The sequence below is a fragment of the Sciurus vulgaris genome (genome assembly GCF_902686455.1).
Source record: "Sciurus vulgaris genome assembly, chromosome: 11".
NCBI lineage: Eukaryota > Metazoa > Chordata > Mammalia > Rodentia > Sciuridae > Sciurus > Sciurus vulgaris.
In genome coordinates, this window is record NC_136472.1 from 26404359 (window position 1) to 26428202 (window position 23844).

At 38.3% G+C, this 23844-nt stretch overlaps 1 protein-coding gene across 12 annotated transcripts in view; it reads left to right on the top strand.

Moving 5' to 3' along the window:
* CELF1 (CUGBP Elav-like family member 1) overlaps positions 1–23844 on the top strand; it is an 82612-nt gene that overhangs the window by 38679 nt on the left and 20089 nt on the right. For 9 of the 12 annotated variants that reach the window (XM_079105038.1, XM_079105039.1, XM_079105040.1 and 6 more), the window contains exons 2-4: positions 5995–6033; positions 11904–12055; positions 22320–22507. In XM_079105038.1, the coding sequence (XP_078961164.1) occupies positions 11985–12055; positions 22320–22507 (259 nt within the window). In that variant the 5' untranslated portion in view covers positions 5995–6033; positions 11904–11984. The remainder of the gene's footprint in view (positions 1–5994; positions 6034–11903; positions 12056–22319; positions 22508–23844) is intronic. The other 3 variants (XM_079105035.1, XM_079105037.1, XM_079105036.1) reach the window with 3 other exon arrangements.

Here is a 23844-nt window from a genome sequence, read left to right on the forward strand (position 1 = left end):
GGTAAATTTCATGGTGTGTTTGTGTGTGTGTGTTTTATCCACAACTTTTAAAGAAAGAAAAACTGAGAAAAAACATTGTTGCCACTACAGACAGGTTCAGTGTACTGAGCAGTGTGGGGGAGACTGAGATTAAGATCTGTTTATAAACTTTCTTACAAGGGTCATGGAGAGGACACACAGATGACTCATTAGTAAGTATATCAAAACCTCAAACTTGGGGCTGAGGTTGTAGCTCAGTGTTGGAGTGCTTGCCTTGTGTGTGTGAGATACCAGGATCGATCCTCAGCACCACATACAAATAAATAAATAAAGGTATTTTGTCCATCTAAAACTAAAAAGACTCAAATTTAATCATGGAAATTGACTAGCTGAGTAACTAAAGAGCAGTACAAGGAAAGAAAGGGGGTGGATTTGGTACTGGGGATTGAACCCATGGATGCTTAACCACTGAGCCACATCTGCAGCCCTTTTTATTTATTCATTTGTTTGTTTGTTTGTTTGTTTTTGCGGTGCTGAGGATTGAACTCAGGGCCTTGTGCTTGACAGGCAAGCACTCTTGAACTGAGCTATATCCCCAGCCCTGTTTTATTTTGATACAGGATCTCACTAAGCTGCTTAGGGCCTAGCTAAGTTGCTAAGGTTGGCTTTGAACTCTTGGTCCTCCTGCCTCAGCCTCCCAAGACATTGGGATTACAGGGGCATGCCAGTGCACCCAGCAAGAAAAGAGGATTTTTCTACCACAAAGTGGTAGTCTTATCCCTGCTGACCAAAACAAGTCAGAAGCCTGATACAGTTCAGAATCTAGCCTATTCCAACATAGGACATCTTACTGCAGTGGAAGGGGATACTGTGGAAATGATGGGACTAAGAGAAGGGAATTCATTGTATGCCTTATTGTATCTGCTTAATTTATCCATTCTCTTTGGGAACTAATAGTAAGGATATGGGAGTTGCCATCAAGATTCTAATTTAGTATCGTAGGTGCGTGTACTACCTCTTATAGTGGATTGGCTACCTCAAAGGTTGGTATAATAAAATAAGGGGCTGGGACTGTAACTCAGTGGCAGAGCCCTTGCCTAGCACTTGTGAGGCACTGGTTTCCATCCTTAGCACCACATAAAAATAAATGCTATCCACCTATAACTACAAAAAATTTAAAAATAAATAAATAAGTAATAAAATAAGATGTGTAAAAGTACCAGCACCAAATAGGTGAAACTCCAGACCAAGCAAACTAAAAGATAAACATTTTTAAAAGTGATTTCTGTTATTTGTTTCTTTTCTCTCCCTGTTAAAAGTTTTTACAAGTGGCTAGATTGTAGTCTAGCCATCCATTTGGTCCCTGTTTTTAAATTCTCTTATAGATAAGGAAACTAACACAGAGATGCTAATTAACTTGTTGTAAGTCATACTTCTACTGTGTAATAGTAGGAGTTTTCACTGTCCTTAATCATATTTCTTTATTTTATTTTTATGCAATACTAAGGATCGAACCCATTGTGCCTCACACATGCTAGACAAGCACTCTGCCATTGAGCTACAGTCCCAGTCCCCTTAGTCCTATTTTTTGAAGAGACTCCTAATATTTGAGACTTTGTATATATTTATGTACTTAGAAAAACTTGGGAGACTCAACTTTATGACCTTGCTATTTAAAGTCTTTTCTGTGGTTTATATATGTGGACTTCTTTTAAGTTTTAGTCTCTTTTTTGTAGGGGAAGGAGGGATTCACTCTGCCAAAGAACTATGTCCCAGCCCCCTGGAGACAGCTTTTAACCTGAAGCACCCTTTCACCCAGTGGACCAACTGCCTGACTTTATATGCCAACCCTCTGATTGCCTGGATCTCTGTGTTCTTGAAGAAGTTTTCATTTCTTCATGTTTTTACTCATTTGAAAAAATGAGAATAGATATGAGAATGAAATATAAAGCACCCCAAACCGATCATGGCATACACTAAATGCTCATAGAAATGTCTGAACATTTCTCTTTTATTTGATAAGGGTTTACAAACTCTAAATATAGTCTGTCAATTAGAGGATGCATATTTATTGATGATATGTTTACATTCATTGATGCTAAAGATAGAAAAATATACTACTAAAAACACTATTCATCTGGAAGCTGTACATCTAATTGGTGAGTTATCTATTGTGTTGAATTATCCATGCGAGTTTTCACAATTCTCAGGAGATTTAGGGTTATCTTGTGGACCAGGAAAAACAGACAGTTGGGGCCTGTGTTGCTCTCCTTTTGTCTTCAGCCAGAACAGCCTCATTTTGATGTTCAGGGGAAAACCTTTTCTGCTTTTGAAAGTATTTGAAAATCTCTAAGCTGGAGAGTTGTTAAATCTTCATTAGCTTCCTGTTGTAAATCAGAAAAGCTTTTCAAGAAATTATTGAGGGGCACTTACCAACATTTTAATTTTGGGTGAGGGGGTGGACTTGGTTTGAACCCATTGTTTTTTTTTTGTTTTTTTTGTTTTTTTTTGCGGTGCTGGGGATTGAACTCAGGGCCTTGTGCTTGTGAAGCGAGCACTCTACCAACTGAGCTATCTCCCCAGCCCAATCCCATTGTTTTTTGAGACAGGGTCTTGCTAAGTTATTTAAGACCAGGCCGAGGCTAGGTTTGAACTTGCACTTCTGCTACTTCAGCCTCCCAAGTCGCTGGGATTATAGGCGTGTGCCACTGTGCTGTGCTCCAACAATTGTTAGTAAGAATGAGTCTCCCTAATGAAGCCTAGGTCATGGATTCAGGACTTATGTAGGTCTTTGACTATTACTGTACCAGCCTTGTCTCTGGAGTTTGTGATCCAGTATATACAATGCAAGAGCTGCTGATTATGACTGAGTCAGTGGCTGTCTTCTCAGGGACTTTTTTTGATCAGTCAGGTACAATTTAAGAACTTCTAGGGGCTGGGGTTGTGGCTCAGTGGTAGAGTGCTTGCCTAGCACATGGGAGGCACTGAGTTCAAGTCTCAGCACCACATATGAATGAGTAAAATAAAGGTTCATCAACAACCAAAAATATATATAAAAATAATTTAAAAAAAAAAAGAACTTCCATATGAGTTCTCTTTTTAAAAAAAATTTTTTTATATATTTTTTTAGTTGTAGATGGACACAGTACCTTTATTTTATTTTATTTTTATGTGGTGTTGAGAATTGAACCCAGTGCCTCATATGTGCTAGGCAGGCACTCTACCACTGAACTACAACCCCAGCCAAAGGTCTTATTTTAATTATCTTAATGTACTGTTTGTTAACCCTTGGCTAACTTGGCTTCCACCCCATTCCCCCTTTTAATGCTCCTTTTCCACCTTAGCTTTTGTACCGCTCTTGGGAAGTGCCTTTATACCTCTCCACTTTTGCATGGTGACACAGGAAGGTGGAGATAATGCTAATAGAAACAGACATCTGTGGGACTTCATGGAAAATAAAGCACATAGGGCAATGGTGTCTGTGTCACTCCACCATTTTTCGTACCACCCTCCCCATTTCCCTCTAATCTAATGTTCCTCCATTCTTCTCAACCTCCACCCGCATTATATATCATCATCCACTTATCAGGAAAAACATTTGACCTTTGGTTTTTTGGGTTTGGCTTATTTCACTTAGCATGATATTCTCCAGTTCTATCCATTTATCTGCAAATGCCGTAATATTATTATTCTTTATGACTGAATAATATTCCATTGTGTATGTATATCCTATGTACATGTATGATTACACAAATGGTAGGAATCTACATTGTGCACAACCATAGAAATGAAATGATGTAATCCATTTGTATATAATGAATCAAAATGCAGTCTATAAAAAATAAAAAATAAAAAAAAGAAAATGAAGCACAAATGTAGTTCAGTTCTCCATAGAAGTGAAAGGAAAGATGTAAAAAAACCAAAAAACAAAAAACCCTCAAACCTAAAGCTTTTCATTTCCATTCAGCTTTCGTTTTTACCCAAAGCATTTCTGTTTTCTCACAGAATAGGCAACAGAATGTAGGTAAAGCAAAACTGGAGAGATAAAACTTTTAAAGAAAATACCTTCTAGCGTTTTAGACCACACCTACAATTATCTTCCAGGTGACAAGGGCCATTGTAGAGGAATTCAGAATTGTTCATTCTTTTTGTGTGTGAGTTTTCCTTTAAAAAAATCTTTGGAGTTGGTTGTGGTGGTGCACACCAGTTGCTATTGCTGAGGTTAGCCTTGAACTTGTGATCCTTGTCTCAGCCATATCTCTGGGATTACAGGCATGCACCACCATTCCCAGCTTCCATGGCTTTTTACTAATCTTCCAGAACAACTCTTAACTAGTAGAAGTGTAATTTGCTACCTACCCTCCACTGTAACTACTACTCAGCCCTATCAAGACAGACATACAATCTCAATAAAAGTTGGTATCTCCTACATGATGGCCATATTTCTCAAGAGAGACAGATTGTGGGCTCAGACTACTGTCTGGCAGACCACGTGCATATTTTCTTCCTTAGAGTAGTCCTCATCTTAAATGGTAATAATGACAAAGGATCTGATGAAATATTGTGAATTAGTAAATGAAAGTTATTTTTCTCTTAATAACTGTGTGTTAATACAGTTTAATAATTGCATGCACATGCTGAGAATTGAACTTAGGGTCTCACACATGCTGAACAGGGACTCTACCACTGAGCTACACCTCCAGTTTCTGTTTAATAACTTTCTCCCCCTTCTTCCCGGGACTGGAGATGGAACCCAGGGCATCATCATGTTAGGCAAGTGCTTTACCACTGAACTATACCCCCAGGCCTCTTGATAACTTTTGATGGCACAGGTAGTCCAAAATAATGCTTTTACAAGTTTTTTGTTTGTGTAGATATTGTCTTACAGTTATTGGAAGCATGACTACGTTATTACCAAAATTGGAAACTAATCAGGTCCATGTGAAAAGTCATTTAACTGCTTACCCACCTATTTTATGCTAGTCAAGAAAAATTCTTGGCTTCAGGGAGTCTATCTCATTAGTTAGTTTTTGGTCTGACTTTGTCTTTAAGAATTCTTACTCCTTTCCAGTGCAGACATTGCCCTTGATGACTTTGAGTAGTTGTCTATGGTTTGGGCCAGACAGAAGTAATAGCCAACAGCAGTTGTAAATAGAAGTTTGTAGGAATTTGAGTGGCTTTATAAAATCTTCCCTTGCCAGACTGTTCAATAATGTTTAAAAATAAAGCAAACTTGGTTTTGTGGTTCCTTCCTTTGCTTTTTACCTTCAATTAACTTCCCCATCTTCTGAGTCTTTTTGGTTTCAGTGGTTTACCACCACAACAGGGCCACCAAGATGCATTTGCAGAGGCAGGAAGTTAGTTGCCTTTGAAGAATTTCATGCTTAGCACCTACCTTTTCAGAAGGATTGCTTTGGGAAAAGAGTATGACCTGTCCACATTAATAACATAATTCTTGGGGGTTGGGGTTGTGGCACAGTGGTGGAGCGCTTGCCTAACATGTGCAAGGCACTGGGTTCAATCCTCAGCATCGCATATAAAAAAATAAGTAAAATATAAAGGTCCATCAACAACTAAAAATGTATATAAAAAATTAAAAATAAATAATATAATTCTTAGTTGCTAAAAGAATTATATGACCTTCAGCTTTTTGTAGTCTCCCGTCCCAAAGCAGATATTAAAAATGATTTTTGGTTACCTGAAATTCAACCTTATAAATCTTAAGTCATTATTTTTGCTCTTTGTTGTGACATTTGGGGTCAAACATCTTTTTAAGCCTTTGAGTACTTCAATTCTTCATCTTTTAAATTGATAGTGTTTTAATACTAACTTTAAGATGTTAAATGCAGTTTAGCTTTAAAGTATTATGTATTTAAAAAGTGAGAAAGGGAGAAGTCCTTTTTTGTTGTGGTGGTGGTGGTTACAAAGGGCCTTTTCTTTGGAAAGAAGTTACATATCTGGAGTCCTGACAAGAGCAGTCATGGCCCACTTACTTTTCTTTTCTTGGATTTTTAGAGTGAAGACATAGTCCAGAGAGGGAGTGTAAAGCTACAGGTATGGGCTAACTACTGAATGGGTGTGCTGTGTGGCTTTTTAACCTTATTGCATGAGGCCTGTTGTGCAGACATTTTTGAAAACGTTGCTTTCATAAAGGCAGTGGCTTCTTTACTACATTATGAGATATAATTTGTAAAACATCTGTTCCTTGAAAGCTGGAAGTATTTTCTTGGTAGCTTTCCCAACTTCTCCTTAGCTATTTCCCAGGGCATACTTTTCTCCCATTAGATAGCTACTAGTTCTTACAGTTGTGGGGTGCGGGCAGGCAGAGATTGTATTGTGTTGGGGGATTTGGAAGCAACAGCAGCTACCTAGCTAAATTTCTGTCCTTCATTCCACCATGTAGTTGAGAGACTGCAACTAAACTAGAACAAAGATGAGGATAAGAATTTAGTGAATTCCACACAGACAAAACCAGGAAGTGTTGTTCCACATACCCAGTTTTAAATCCACACTGTAGATTTAAACAGTGTGTAACAATGTAGCATATTGCTATCAACCAAGAATTATACCGAAGTTCCTAACCTGGTTTGGGACTTGAAAATATGACTTGATTTGAAGGATGGTCACAATCTGACAAGACTATTTGTCAGGGTTAGTCACAGAAACTCCAAGGGAAGCTCTGAACTAATACTTATGCTGAGAAAACTAAGTTAATCATTGAAGAGGATCTGTTTCTTTTTGCTAATCGTTCTGTTTGGCACTGATGGGGATAGGTAGGAATGATTAAGCATGGGGCATAACTGTCAAACTTTTTAGCTTTCAAGATAGATTCTGATTTTCCTTCAACCTTGTCATGTCCTCTCACTATGCCATATAGGATAATTTTATTTTATTTGCAGAGCAATTTGCACACAACAGATCACTAACACTGCTTTTTAAATACAGTGATATATATATATATTTTTTTTTTTTTTTTTTTTTAGATTTAAAAGAGAAAAAATTTTAAAATGTTATTTCTTTACTTCATATTCCCCCCTTCAGAAATTTTTTTACATTGTCTAGATACACTGATAACTCATAAAGGGTTTTTGGTGTAAGTTATTCTTTACTGTCACATTTTTGCAACAACAAAACTCGTACACAGTAGGTTGCCACAAAGATGATTACCAGTTTGGGTCATTGTGTTTTGCCATATACACAAGGCACTAGGTTGGGATCTCTAGTAGACCAACTAATTATATTAGAAGTACTGAATTTTTGAAGTGAAATGCAAGTCCATAATGGTTTTGATCTAAAATTTTAAGTTACTCTGGTTATTTATTTTCAACTGGGTTTTGCTTGCTTCTTTTCTGTATCCCGTCTAGCATCTGTCAGCAACTCCAGGGAGAAAATAACCCCAGTTGGTGGTTATGACTATTCCTCCAGGTTTTTGCACTTCTGGTTTCCTTATCAAACTTTTTTGGTACTGGAGGTTGATACAGAGGCACTTTACCACATCCCCCAGCCCTGTTTATTTTTTAGTTTGCGACAGGATCTTGCTAAGTTGCTGAAGTTAGCCTTGAATTTATGATCTTCCTGCCTCAGTTTCCCAGGTTGCTGGGATTACAGACGTGGGCCACTGTACCCAGCTCATAGGTTCTTTTTTATAATGAAGTATTATACTGTAATCTCTTCTGTTCTCATATAACCAGACTTCATGTTATTTCCCTTTTCAAATGCATTTAGATTGTTTGGGTGGATATCTAAAATCTGTTCACCTGTAATTGGACTCTGGTACTTTAATCAAGACAGATTTTTTGCACATGCCACATAGACCTTTTAACTATGCTTTGCTCTGCTGTTTTGCCCTTTTAGCAAAACAAACTGTAATTTCTAGCATTTCTCTCTTCTAGTCCAGTTTTACAACATTTTCCTGTTGAGTTTATTGCATTCCTGTCTTCTAAATCCTATCTTACTTATGCTAGTAAGGGTACTTCCCATATCTGTACCTTTTTTTTTTTTTTTTTTTTTTTTTTTTGGTACCAGGGATTGAACTCAGGGGCATTCAATCACTGAGCCACATCCCCAACCCTTTTTTGTATTTTATTTAGCCACAGGGTCTCACTGAGTTGCTTAGCATCTTGCTTTTTCTGAGGCTGGCTTTGAATTCTCGATCCTGCTGCCTCAACCTCCCCAACCACCTGGCCTATACTGTTTATTTTTGATGGCCCTACACACACCCTGAACCCATGGCCTTGGGCATTCTGGGCAAGTGCTCTGTACCACTGAGCTGCAGACCCAGCTCAGTGATTTAGGTTTTTAATGTCATATCAGGCTTTTGTTCCTACCCTTTCATAATCAGGCTTTGAATTGTGATCCTTAAAAATGAGGTGGAGAATATTCAAGAAAAAAGAAAACTGAGATAGATAGATAACCATAGAAAGAAGAAGGAATTATGAAAGTAAATTCAGAGTAAAAGGAAAGGTAAAAAGAGACCTAGGGAAAGTTAAGGCCTTCTTTTGCAGTAAATCATTGGTTATAACCACTTTTGCCATCTTTTTATTTCTAATTTTTTTTTTTTTTTGCGGTGCTGGGGATTGAACCCAGGGCCTTGTGCTTGCGAGGCAGGCACTCTACCAACTGATCTATCTCCCTAGCCCTCTAATGTGTTTTTTTTGGTGGGAAAAGCCTGAAATGTATCTCTAATTAAGAAGTTTTAAAAATCTTATAGGTAGTTTTCTGTGATAACTGACTGAATTCTGCTTTTAAATTTCCCTTAATGTCTTCATTTTTGTATTCCCACAATTGTTTTTATTATCACTTAACTTTATAACCCTTTTCTAAAACTGAGTGTCTTTTGATTAATTTGTGGTTTCTTATCCCACAAGCATGTTGAGTTTAATTATACTGAGATAACTCTTGCCACCTGCCTAAGAGGATTTTGCCTTTCTTTATACAATAACATTTTCATCTTATAGGTCTTTAAAGTAATTTTGCTTTATAAATTGCAAAATGGATTTTTAATAGCAGTGTAAACACAGAATGTGTTGAACCTCTATTCTTTTTATTCTTTTTTAAAACTTCTGTTGTTTTTTCTAGCATCCAAAAAATTATTTGTTATAAATAGTTACACATAATATTGGGGCTTGTTTTGACATAATCATACAGGCATGGAATATAATTTTCTCCACTTAAGTCCCCAGTACTTACCCTTTCCTTCTTCCCCTAAAACGGTTTTATAAATTGACTGTGGGTTTTTTTTTTTTTTTTTTTTTTTTTTTTTTTTGTGCTGTGCTGGGGATCAAACCCAGGGCCTTGTGCTTGCAAGGCAAGTACTCTACCGACTGAGCTATCTCCCCAGCCCCTGACAGTTTTCTTTTCTTTTTGGTGCTGGAGTTTGAACCCAGGACCTCACACGTGCTAGGCAGGTGCTCTAGCTGTATTACCAGCTCTTGGAAACTTCTTTTTAACAAGAGTTCTGAATGGGAAAAAAATTGACTTTAGTTTTTTGTGGGGAGTGGCGGGGAGTACAGGGAATTGAACCCAGGGGTGTTCTATCACTGAACTGCATCCCCAGTCCTGTTTAAATTTTTTATATTAAGATGGGGGTGGGTGTCTAAATTGAGGAGAGATGATCTTGAGGTTGTGATCCTCCTGCCTCAGTTCCTGAGTTGCTGGGAGTACAACTCTTCACTACTCCTGGCTTGAAAAAATGGTTTTAAAAGTTTCCTTTAAATCAGTGTTTCTCAACCTGTGGCTTAGTAAATACTATTGTTAAGAAGTGTACATCCTTTTATATACTGGCAGTGCCTAGTGACAGAGTAAAGTTTTCCATGTTTATTCTTTTGTTATAGATGTGATTCTGATTGAAATAGGGACGTGATTAGAATTCAAGTATTTTTAGTGAATAATTTAGGAATTCTTTTCCCCTGGGTCTGTATGTGTGGTAGGTAATGCTCTACCACTGAGCTGTAGCCCCAGCCCTTTTAAAGGAATTCTTAAACTAAAAAACCTAAGTTTTTGAGTTAAAAAGTTACTACTTGGTACCGGTAGTTTTCTGTAAGAGGAGTTATATCATCTCCTCCAGTGTATATAGGACAGACCTACCAGTAACCTAACCAGTCCCAGCTAGGGTTACCACCTCCTACCTGACAGTCAGGTCTGGGTGAATTGTACCATGTGTTGATCACAGTTCCCTCTCATTTCCAGGTTTTTGTTTTTAAATAGAATGGAGGAGAGCTCCTGCTGTTTCTACCTCCACAGCAGCAGATCAACTGGGCCCAAGTCTCTGATAAAATAGAAAAAGCAATTAGCCTTCTCTTATAAATTCTGGATATTGGAGAGAAAAACCAGCTCTTAGGTCAGGTGTAGATAGGTTACACAGACCAGAACTTTTAGACCTATGACATCACATGTTGCCTTTCATTATTTTTTAAAAAGTAACTATGTATAGAACTAGGGATGTAGCTTGGTAGAGTGCTTGCCTAGCATGCTTGAGGCCCTTGGTTTATCCCCAGCAGTGCAAAAAAGAAAAACAAGACAAAAACTCTCTATATTTAGGAGTTTATTCATTACTTCTTTATAGGACTGAATATAACTTCTTCTTTTCAAAGTTCTCTGTGTTGCAAACTAAGTTTGGGTGAAATGAAATCTTTGCAGTAAGGCAAACCTAAGGATAAAAATGGAAAGAAAGCCTGTGAAATTTTGGAAGCCTTCAGAGAGAAAGTTTGGAGTCACTGCCTAAATATTGAAATGCCACCATTTGTTGTTTAGAGGGATGTGGAGCTAAATTGAGAATGGGACCACACATCTGCCTTGACTGCTAAGTATATCCATCTCTACTGCTCACCCATAATAGAATTTTTATGTGTGCGTTCATTGGCCTTGGTTTTAGCAACAGTTGGATCCCCCCCTCCACCTATTTGGTGCTGGAGATCAAACCCAGGGCCTTGTTCACGCCCAAGCTCTACCACTGTGCCATACCTCCAGCCTTTAACAATAGTTTAAAGGGGGGGAGAATGAAGAGACATCCTATATTTCTTTGTCCTTCCTTTACATGTTTGAGTGTCTGTCCCTAATAGACCAGTTCTTTTTCACCTTATCACTGGTGGCTTTTGTTTTTTGTTTCTTTAGAAAGATAAGTGAAGAACTGAAAAGACATTATTTTCTAGTATGCTGTCAAGAAAGGAAGAATATTACTATTCCCTTTTTACTTTCTGGCAAGTAAAAATTCAGAGTTAGTGAAGAAATTTTGCCTGTACCTGTTACTGAACCAAGTAACATTGAGAATTCAGTGAGGAACTGACTATCAGCACACTTTAATCTCAACACCATGGAGAAAACAGGGTCAGTCCAGTTAGAGGTAGTTATAGGTGAGCAGCAAGTTTCTGGCAGCCAGTTCCGCAACCAGCTTGGCCTCTGGCCTGCCTCTGATGGCCTTACCTTCCTATGTGACTGTTCTGAGGTTAGTTTGGACCCAAACACTGCTCATTGCTGTCTTTGGCACATGGAAACTAAGCTTAAAACCAAGCCAACAATCGGATTCTTCAAAAATATTTTCAGACCACACAAGGTGAGCTGTTCTTTTTCTTCAGGTGGTTTTAGACTTTAGGGGACCTCATAAAATGATTTGCAGGGAGAAGTTCGGAGGATGTGAAACAAGTTTGTTTCTTCTGCTCTGTTGGCCACTGCTATCTTCATGGATCTGACACTCTATTTATCTGACAGTGCACTTAGTACTGCTTCGCCAGGGAAAATCACACAAAACAACCCTGGCGCATCAGCACTTTCATTGTGTGCTGGACTGAGCCTCCCTTCACATGGTCACATCCCCATTTTAATCCAGTACTCCCTTTCCCCATCCCTACCCCAGACCTGTCTCTGTGGCACTTATTGCTGGCTTCCCTGAGCTCCTGTTTCCACTTTGTGTTTTTTGTGGGGCCCAGGAAGCTAAAGCTGTGTGTATTTGTGGATCAGACAAGTGCAGCAAGTTAATATCATTGGCTTCTGAAGGGGAGAGTGAGGTGATGGCTGCGTTTAAGTTGGATTTCCTTCCAGAAATGATGGTGGATCATTGCTCTTTGAATTCCAGTCCTGTGTAAGTATTTTTGTTGTCTAATTTTTATCATAAGCAGAGGAAATGGGCTGTTTTTTCCTTCTCCTCGTCCTTTTCTTTTTTTGTAATGTGATAAAACTGGTCACTTTTCTTAAAAGAGGGAAGAAAAAAAATTGGGAAATAAACCAAAATCTGAAATCTCTCATGCTATTATTTTCTATTTTAGTCTGATTCTGTCTCATAACTGCTAATTTCCTCCAGGCTATAGCTAAATTCTTTGCACAAGGATGCACTTGATATATGACTAGTAACATCAGTTCGAGTGTTCTGGCTCCAATCCTTTCAAGCTCTGTAGTGTTTTCACATATGATGGATTCCAAGGATTTTTTTTTTTTTTTTTTTAACTGAGGCTTTATTGCTTTGGGTTGGGTATGCAATTCTAAATAAATATTTTTTGGAAAGGAAGTGTTTCATTATTAATTTAAATTATCAAATTATTAAACTCCTATCACAGTGGAAACTGGTAGTTAGGGTGTTTTTAGTGCCATATATAGCATTCTGTATTGAGATGCAAAGTGTAATCCTGGACCTTGATTCCTGATCCCTCCCCCCCCCCCCCCAATCTAATAGAAAATGTGGCTTAGCAGATGATTTCAGGAATATCAGATCGATCCCTATATTCCCAAAAAATTAAAAGTGGATCAATCTCAATTGGCAGTCTGCTCAAATAAATTGTGGATGTGGGAATGAGAAAACTTGTTAGTTTGTAAGAATGCAAGAACTGCATTGTGCAGAGCTAAAATGCTGACCTGGTCCTGAGTTCTAGCTACAGGAATCTGAATTCTGGACTTGGTGGATTCATTTCCAACCCCCTTAGTTCAGTCAAAATCTGTCTTTTAGATTTTACTCACTTTAGGCTCAAACAAATGAACTAGAGATTATTCAAAGCCAAGACTATTCCCTAGATAACAGGTGTTAGTGCAAGTCCATGAGGTTAGGTTTCCATGTGTGAATCAGTCTGCCCTGGGATTAGTAATAACAAACAGGTGTAGATAATAGCAGCTATGTGTGGAATAATTTGTGGGAATCTCCAAGCTAGCTGTCTTGCTCTTTTGAAATGGATCCTATGCCTTCTCTGCAATCTCCAAAACAATGGTAATTTAAATGTCTTTTATTATAGATCTTTACTATACCAAAATGTTATTTTAGCAGTTGTCAGGTGAAGGTACAATAAATGGCATCGTAAAAACATAGTATGTAGGGCTGGGGCTATAACTCAGTTGGCAGACTGCTTGCCTAGCATGCACAAGGCCCTGGGTTCAATCCCCAGCACCACAGCGGGGAGAACAGTATGTAATAAAAGCACCCCTGTATCCCAGGATATTTGATTTTAAGGGAATTTTGTGACTCAAATTATCCTTGCATTGTAACACTTTTTCTATATGCTTCGCCACTGCCTAGTGTTCAATCCCTTGGACACAGTATTTTTCTCATCTAGGCTCCCCCCCCCCCCCCCCAATCTTTTTTATGTTTTATTTTGAGACAAAGGTCTCATTAAGTTGCTAAGGCTCACTGAATTGCTGAGGCTGGACTCAAACTTGAGATCCTCCTGCCTCAGCCTCCAGAGCTGCTGGGCTCATCTAGTTTTCTGATCTTTTAAGAGTTGGACAGATTCAGTATTCCTGGGGTCTGTGTGATTACTGTGTGATTATCACCTGGAACTTAAAAAATCCAGAGAATCCTTATGACAGAGTAGGACTCAAGACTCTGTATTTTAATAAGTATAATGTGTAGTTTTCAGGGACACTACAATTTGAGACTAATGGACTTAATACAGGGATCCTGGGGCTGGGGATATAGCTCAGTTGGTAGTGTGCTTGCCTTACAAGGACAAGGCCCTGGGTTCAACCCCCAGCACCGCAAAAAACAAACAAACAAAACAATACAGGGTTTCTGAGTTAGAGTTGACTGAGAATGGATTGTCATTTTTTCCAGTGCATTTGCATCTGTTTTAGTCATCCATTTTCACCAAAAATTGTTAAAACTAACTGGGTTTAAGGTGTTGCCTCTGTTAAAGAAGAGAAAACCAATTGAGAGAAAAACCCAGTTGGCTTGCCTGAGAATAACTGATGTCATCCTTGAGCCTAAAATAGAAGTTTAATAATACCTTTTTAATATTTTTGCTCACTAGGCCAGTTATCCGTCAACTGTTCACATTGTCACAAGTCCTTGGGCCCACTCTCACAGGGAATAGTGCACAAAAACACTGCAAAGACAGTAAGGAGCTGTCGAGAAGAAGGTTGTTGTTTTGGTGTTTGGGAGTAAGCCCAGGGTCTCTTGCATGCTAGGCAATCACTGTACTACCACTGAAACATATCCCTAGCCCCAGAAGAAAGTTCTTGAGGATGGTGTGTGCTTACAATCTCTTGGATTCTCCTTTTCACTCTTCAATAAAACACTACTTTAACTGGAAGCTACATCAGTGTTTTTATCACTGAAATGATTTTGCTGAAAATGTGATAGAGCTGTGTCTTATTTCAGAATTTCTTTACAATGGAGAAGTAATGAGGGAGGTCTAGAAGCTCCTGGGGACCTGGGCCATTGTTCCTTTCTTTTTTATAATTGATATCCTTGATGCTACTTTGGTAACTCTTAAGCTTCTGCTGGTTCCCCTAAGTTTTTGCACCCTAGGATATGGATGTTTTTCAAAGGTTATATCTCAGGCCTTTTGTTTTTTAGCTCTCTTAAGGGAGCAGTGATCTGATTCTCTGCTTCTCAGGTCTACCTGTTCCCCAAATGGGGATTAGGGAGAGGGAGGGAGGAAGGGAAAGGGGAGGTACAGGGGAATTAGAAAAAAATATGCCTTGTGCTGGTATAAATATGTCATAATGAAGTCCCCTATTATGTATAATTATCATTCACCAATAAAAAGAGAAAAGAAAAATTAAAACTGCCCATTGGACACTTCCATCAGAAGGCTTCCTCCCCAAAAAACAATTTCCCAAAGATCTTGCACTAGAACCCAAGTCATACTAACCTCTTCTTTCTCACCTCCTTGGAGTTCAACTGAATTCCAAGTCCATCCTAGTGGATCTTGACAGAATTTCTGTGCCTTGCCTGAGACTGAGCCTTAATCTTCGGTGCTAGTTTATTCAAAACTTCCTGATTTTCATGTTTTCCCATTTTATTTCATCCTTTAGGTTATTGCCAGGTTTCTTTAAAAGACAGATCTGATTATTCTCTTGTTTCAAACTCTTGGAAGAGTCTAAGCCTCTCAGTTTAACAGGAAAAGCCAGTCACTGGGTCTCTCCAGCCTACCTCTTTGTTCTTGTCTATTTTCTCCCTTTTTTCCCCCTGATTTTCAGTTCTTCCTCCAACTTTTCTCAAGTCTATTTTCTCCCTTTCTGATGTTATCTCACTCCTCCCCTCTGCTGTCTGTCCTCATAACTTCTTCATCACCCCTTAGGCTTTCATTCCTCCATGCCATATAACAGTTTTCCCAGTTGCCTAGTCCATTTGACTTAAATGTCTGCATACATCTCCCCCCTCCTCCAAATAAAGTAAAACTGTATTTATCACATCTTTCACAGAATTTGTAAATATCTGTTAAAGGGTTTGTAAAGTATTATAGTTGTGTCCTTTGATTTGTTCAGTTCCAGGGCAGATTGCTCTGTCTTTTTTAGAGCTCAGTAGTGGGTAGGATCTGACACCATAGTAAGAATTTGCGAAGTGTAGTGGAAGGATCATCTATCCTTTGAGGGTTTTGTTTTGTTTTGGTAGGTGGAGGTAATTGCAAAGATAAGATTTTCAGATTTATTTAAACCTCAGGGGAAAAGGTAAGACAATGAGTTGTTCTGTTATTGGATATGAACTTAAAAAAAACCTATGTCTGCTGGGCGTGTATGCCTGTAATCCCAGCGGCTCAGGATGCTGAGCCAGGAGGATCGCAAATTCAAAGCCCTTCTCAGCAATTTAGCAAGGCCCTAAGCAACTTAATGAGACCCTGTCCTTAAATAAAATACAAAAAAGGGCTGGAGATGTGTGTCGGTGATTAAGTGTCCCTGAGTTCAATCCCTGATGCAAACAAAACAAAACCTATGTCAGTAACTTTTTTGTACATATCAACATAATATCCCACATGACAGAAAGGTCTTCCTTTATCCAAGTAAAATTATTTCTTTACAGAATATACAAATGTTTTGTCTTGTTTTCACTAGAGAACACATGGAAAGTAACTCGGGTCTGTGTTTCTGGGGCTCTTTTATTTGCAAATATCTGTCTTCCAGTTTTTCCACAGCTCAGTATGTGAGCCATGGGAACTGGTGAGGGTGGGTGGTAGGTAGAATTTGGAATGCAATGAGTGCTTATGCCTGTAGGAAAGTGGAACGATTGGTAGCTATCTGAGAATTTTCTGTGTGCATAAAAGTTGACAAGAGGGGGGAGAGTGGCAAAATGAATAATGAAAGGTTTCAGAAATTTTGTTTGTTTGTTTAGTACTGGTGATTGAGTCCAGTGGCACTTAACCACTAAGCCACACCCCAAGTCCTTTTTATTTTTTATTTTGAGATAAATTCTCACTAAGTTACTTAGGGCCTTGTTAAGTTGGTGAGGCTTAACATTGAACTTGTGATCCTCCTGCCTCAGCCTCCTGAGTAGCTGGGATTATAGGCATGTGCCACTATACCCAGCCAGAAATTATTTTTAAATAGGTGTGAAGATCATGTTTGTCAACCCTTGGGCTCAAAGGAGGAGAGATACCCACTCAAGTTTATATATACTAGGGGGATTTTGAAGGATACATGTTGACTAGAGTATAATGTTAATCAGAAACTCTGCAGCTGGAAGACCTGGAAACTCCATCTTTCTCACCCCAGAATACATGTTCTGCTCACTCTGCATGTGCTTCCTCGTCCTTCTGCCTTATAACTTTGCTTTACATACGGCTTGGTTTTGCTGTCATCCTTCCATCCTGTCTTAGGGTATGGAAGTCACATACTATAAAAGTTACCCTTTAAAAATGCACAATTCAGTAGTTATTTTAAAAAATAATTTTAGTTGTATATGGAAACAGTTTCTTTATTTTATTCATTTATTTTTATGTGGTCTGAGGCTGGAACCCAGGGCCTCACATGTGCTAAGCAAGTACCATACGTACCACTGAGCCACAACCCACAATTCAGTAGTTTTTAGAAGTATATTCACAAAGATTTGTATTGTCAGCTCTAATTCTACAACATTCTTATTACCCCAAAAGGAAGCCCTATATCCATTAGCAGTCATTCCCCACCCCACCCCCTTTTTTTTGTATTACGGATTGAACCCAGAAACACTTTACCACTGAACTACATTCCAGTTTTTTTCTTTTCCTTTTTTGGTACCAGGGATTAAACTGAGGGGCACTCGAGCACTGAGCCACATCCCAAGCCCTATTTGTATTTTTATTTAGAGACAGGATCTCTCTGAGTTGCTTAGCACCTCACTTTTGAGGCTGGCTCTGAATTCCCAATCCTCCTGCCTCAGCTTCCTAAGGCCGCTGGAATTACAGGCATGCGCCACTGCTCCTGGCTACTTTTAATTTTTTAGTTTTGAGACAAGGGCTTGGTAAGTTACTGAAGCTGGCCTTGAACTTGTGATCCTCCTGCTCAGCTTCCTGAGTTGCTGGGATTACAGGTGTGTGACAACTTGTCCAGCTGCACTCCTCTCTTCTTCCCAGCCCCTGTTCTTGGCAACCACTAATGTACTTTCTGTCTATATATTTGCCTGGACATTTCATGTAAATGGAATCACATAATACATGTTAGTTGCTCTCATTATTGCTTCTGCTGCTAGAAGCAGAAACAAAAAGGTGGGTTGCTGCCATGCCTTTCTTCTAAAATCCTTTGCACCTTCTCTTCTCCTTTCACTGTTGTAGAACCTGATTTTCCACTTCTGTTCTCCCACATCAGGGCTGGCGGTACTGCCACAGAAGATAAGAAGTCTTACCTTTTACAAATGACAGGAACACTATAGATACTTCTCCAGCGGGCTGCTGAATCCACTGGTTCTTGAATGAGCATAATAAATACACATAATTCACAATCCTTCACTCCATATATTCCACGGAATGAGGAGATAGGCACAAATTTGAGAATGTATTAGTGATATATAGAGTAAATAGATGATGTGGAATCCTAGACATATCAAACTCAAGAGTTTTGTCTCCAGTTAGCTTTAAAAAAAAAAAAAATATATATATATATATACTATTTTTAGTTGTCAGTTTATTTATATATGGAGCTGAGAATCAAACCCAGTGCTCCACATATGCCAGGCAAGCGCTCTACCACTGAGTCACAACCCCAGCCCTTCCAGGTAGTTTTTCTATTCTGTGGTTACTTTGAACCTTAACAACATGTATATTAAAGTATGTGGAAGAAGGAGAATGGAAAGCATTACTGCTCGTCTTTTCATGCATAGTAGCAGTTGGGAAAGTTTGTGACTATTTACTGTGTGTGTATAGGTAATGCATGTGGTTGCTTCTCTTTGTATCTCAGTGTCATATTCATTTTTACCTCAAATTTTCACAAACTCCAAGAAAATACCCTGTTTTTCTTCCTCACTCTATACCCCATCAAACATTGTATAAGTGCCCAGTATTTATTGGAGGAAGGAATAAGTCAGTGCTCCAGCTGCATCATCACCACAGCATCTTGAGCCTGAATAATTCGATTCATCTGGGCAGTGCTTATCAAACTGGTGAACCACCTCATTTCTCACGCCCTTGTAAAATAAAAAGAAAATAATCAAGGTGTGAGATTTTATTTTGTATTTATTATTATTAGATTGAATAACATCTAGAATGTCTCACCCAATTTTTACAAAAAATTAATTTGAGGATTATCTCTGTTCTTGGACCTAGCTTTGAATAACACTGTTCTAGGGGATTCTTCTGTCTGTTCAGTTGGTATACCAAGGGGGAAGGGTGGTTCGTAGAGTAGGTGGACTTGAAGAAAGATTTGGAGAGTGAAGGGAGAGAAAATGAGGACACTTGTGTAGAATCCTTAATCTTCATTGATTTTGGATAAACTGTAACCAACATATATTGACTTTGCTTTTGCACTAAATGGTGATGTAGAAAATTTATAAATAACACACAAACATAGAAGGAAAGGACAAACCAGGAGATTCTGCCTACAGTGTAATACAAATTAATAAATCCCCTCCTCTTTCAGAAATAGCTGTCAGCTTCCTTATCATTGAAATATCTTTTGAGCACTGTTGGGATTTTCTGTTACCCTCCTTAGAAGTCTGAAGAAAGAATAGCAACATTTAATAAAATGCTATTAAAACAGTAATTAGGGGCTGGAGTTGTGGCTCAGTGGTGGAGTGCTTGCCTAGCACGTGTGAGGCACTGGGTTCGATTCTTAAGACCACATAAAAATAAATAAATAAAATAAAGGTATTGTGTCTACGACTAAAAAAAAAAAAACAAAACTGGTAATTAAAGTTGTTCAGGACAGGTTATACGGAGTGACACCCATTGCGGTTTCTCTAGTCACAGGACTGTTTTCATCACTGTTCTTTTGGAACATTAAGATTAAGCTTCTAAAAGCAGTTACATTATATTTTTGCAGTGACCTCCGATACATGGGAGGCGGTTTTTTTTTCCTTCCCCCTCCCCCGTGTGTGTGTTTTATTATTTATGTATGTATGTATGTATGTATGTATGTATGTATTTATTTATTTATGGTACCAGGGCTTAACCATCGAGCCACATCACCAGCCCCCCCTTTTTTTAATTTGTAAAATTTTTTTTAGTTTTCAGCAAACCTTTATTTATACGCAGAGCTGAGAATTGAATGAACCCAATACCTCGCACATGCTAGGCAAACACTGTACCGCTGAACTACAACCCCAGCCCATCCCCAACCCTTATTATTTTTTACTTTTTTTTTTTTTTTTTTTTTTTTTTTTTTTTAATTAGTTTCTTTAGGGTCTCACCAAGTTGCCCAGGCTGACCTCAAACTTGAAGTCTTCCTCCCTCAGCCTCTGGAGTCGCTGGGATTACAGGCATGCATCACTGTGCCTGGCCAATACATAGTTTTAAAGTAACAGATTGAAAAAAAAAAAAAAAGGCACTTTGATCCTGTGGCAATCAAATAATCACAGGAGATGATCATTTCTCTTAAATTCGAGACTCCTCTTTTTGTACAGCACTCATTTTGGCAGGTTTTATTGCTTAAACAGAATTGTTGTGGCCATTAACAAGAAATTCCTCCTATCCTACATCTGAATGCTAACTCTGAACCAGGCCTCATACCACGTGTGCTATAAGGTACCTTAAGGGAAAAAAAAAAAAAAAATGTAAATAGGAAGTAAAAACCTTTCATGCCTTCAAGGAGCTGACAGTCCTTGGGAAAGCTGTTAAATATATATAATAAAAATGGAAATGGAGGGGCTGGGGTTGTGGCTCAGTGGTAGAGTGCTTGCCTAGCACGTGTGAGGCACTGGGTTCAGTCCTCAGCACCACATAAAAAAATAAACGAATAAAATAAAGTTAAAAATACTTTTTAAAAAATGGAAATGGAAATTTAGTGCTGTTGAGTCCTAAGATATACCTGAGTAGTTAACCTGAAAGAATATGGGGACCCTTCACAGATCTAGGGACAAGAGTTGATCTACAAGTCATTTATAGTATTTGACATTTAGTTAGTGCTAGATTACTGGCAAAGGGGATATGAGAATAAATCCTGTGGGTGTTCAGTTATATGAGATTTAGCAATTGAAAGAGGTTAAACTGCTTTCCTAAGGATCTTCAAACACTGTTTAGAAGATAACAGTGGTAGAAAAACTTTTTTCTTTTAAAGAAAAGTAGCATTTTATTAAAGATCAGATATTATAGAACCTGTAAAATTTGAATATAACAACATAGTTTCTGGATTAAGCAGTGAATACTTAAAGGAAAGCTAACCCAATTAATTTTTTTAAAATTTAAATTGTTAATGACTTGAATCAGTGCTTAGAGTAAGATAGACCTCTAAACAGTGGTAGAAGGACTTTGAAATAGATGATTTTTTTTTTTTTTTTTCCCTAAGTGATGCTTTGGATTGAAGTAGGGCCTCATGTATGCTAGGTAAGCACTCTACCACTAAAACACATCCTTGAGTGGAAATATAATAGTGCAAGAAGCCCCCTAGGTTCTTGGCTGTGGCAGGAGTAGGAATAAAAGATAGTAAAGTATAAACGTTACTAGTTTAATGTGGTAGGATGAAGGAGGAATTTGTGAGCTTTAAAATGGTTGCAGTTGGTAAGGGAATCCAACTTGCAGGAAGAGTAGTATGTTGGGTAACTTAGGAAAGAGCTAGGATGATGGCAGTTTTGTTTGTATTAACGATCATTTTTGGAAATTTAAGAGGCAGAACTTTGTTTTGGTCCAGGAACCTAACATGAGCAGCAGGATTAATCTTAAAACAACCACCTCTCCCTCCCTTGCCATCCTTGACCTTTTTCCTCCCTCCCTCTCCCCCTTCTCTCCCCACTGCTCACTCCCCACCCCCACCCCTTCCCTTCCCTTCCTTCAGGTTGAATCCAGGAGTGCTTAACAACTGAGCAACATCCCCAGCCCTTTCCTTTTATTTTAAGACAGGATCTCATTATGCCATATAGAACCTCACTGAGTTGCTGAGGCTGGCTTTGAACTGACCACTGACCATTCTCCTACCTCAGCCTCCTGAACCTGTAGGATTACAGGCATGTGTCTCTGTGCCTGGCTAAGACAGCTAACCACCTTTAAATGCTGGTATCTAGTCAGTTCTTAGTTTAGGCCTTAGAAATCAAGTGCTTCTCTTCTGACATCTCCTGAAAGAAAACTGTTATTTTATACTTTGAAGAGTCCTGAATAGTATCTATAATAAATAGGCTTTTGTTACTTTACGGTCATTTTAAAAATGCTTCTGTTTAACTGTGCTTAAATATTATTAAAACTTGATCTTACTTTGGGAGCTTTACCCAGTAAGTTCCTTTGAGAATTGTCGTGGCAGGCTATATATAAGTGATGTTGTCATTTCCTAGGTTTTAACAATCTAGGGGGTCCTAATCAGAACATTGACTTTAGTTTGGTATCTGATATAATGCAGTGGCCATGTTGAGGGTGGACCAAGGAGCTCTGGTAAGTTGAACGGAGGTAGTGAATGAAGTAGAATTTTTCTCCCTGTTTTTTTTTTTTTTTTTTTTTTTCATAAAGTTGTTAAGATCTTTGAAGAAAAGATAACTCCCTCCTGAAAGCTACTTGAATATATAATAGAAGTTTCACTTTATCTCAATGTAGCTCCAAGAAAATGAACGGCACCCTGGACCACCCAGATCAACCGGATCTTGATGCTATTAAGATGTTTGTGGGCCAGGTTCCAAGGACCTGGTCTGAGAAGGACTTAAGGGAACTCTTCGAACAGTATGGTGCTGTCTATGAAATCAACGTCCTAAGGGATAGGAGCCAAAACCCTCCTCAGAGCAAAGGTGAGAGCTTTGGGTTTTTGACAGAGTATAAAGAATTGGTTTTTTACATGTAAGTGCCACCATGTGTCTTCTATCTCTCATTGCCAGAATGCTTCTATGGTCACTTAGGGGGAAAAGACTGTATTTTTATTAGGAACTCTATCTTCTGATGCAAACACATTTTGTAGCTTGTAAATAATGTTAAGGTGACATTATGAGAATAATTTGTATTTTAGGTCTGTGCAGTCCTTTATGAGAACTCTAAATTCAAGAGACAAATCCGTGTCTCATTTGATCTTGGAATGGAATGACAAAAGTAAAAGTAAACCAACCACATAGATTTTCTTTAATGTCTTTACTAGAGTAAGCTGAAAGAGACTGTCCATGTATCCAAGAATTTCTTGTTAGCATTATAGAGGCCTTGCAGAAAGGACTTGTTTAAGCAACTTGTTTTGCTATAGCTTAAAGAGGGGGAAAAAAGGGCTAAGTAAGCCACTACCAAAATACCAGCAGAACGAACACAAGACTGATGGTAGATAGGCATTAGGTTTGCTCCATATACACACAGACATGTTCTTATTTTCCCAATGACCAGTTTCAGAGTAATTTTCTGTGAAAGCTATTCTGCACTGTAGATGGAAGCAAACATGATTGTCATGTTTGACAGGAATTATAGGAATTATTTTATCTTTGTGACATAATCAAAAATATAAAGTATTATAGTTTCTGAAAATGACTGGCAATATGACATTCAGTAATTTTAAGGATTCAATCCCTAGCACCACCAAAAAAAAAAAAAAAAAGAATACATGCATTCAGTAATTTTAAATCTACAGCATGATTTTGAAAAAATCTTTTTTTTTTTTTTTTTTGCTATACTGGGAATTGAACTCAGAATGCATGCTAGTCAAGCACTCTACCACTGAGCTACATTCCCAGCCACTCTGTATTGTATTTCATGGGACTATGGGAGTGTCAGAACATTTAAGCCCAAGATTTACAAGACACATCTCCCCATCCTTTAATAAAAACAAAGTGCGAAATATAGATTTCAGGCAGCACCAAGTGCTATTAGAAGCCTAGTTATACTTAATGTGAAGCAAGAGACCAAAAACAAAAAAAAAATGTTAAGGGTTTACGTTCTTAAGTCATTTTATAATTTAATGAGTGATAATTGTTTGAGGCATATGGTATCTACTGGCTATGATGTAGGGGGAATGACTCGTTCTGATAGCGCAAGGAGAGGAGTTCTAGCAAACTACAAGCTTTCAGAATATAAGTCCCTGTCTGTCTTATTTGTGACTAGGTCTTCTTGCCCAGCATATTTCCCAGAGCGCCCAGTAGGATGGGTGAGGGAA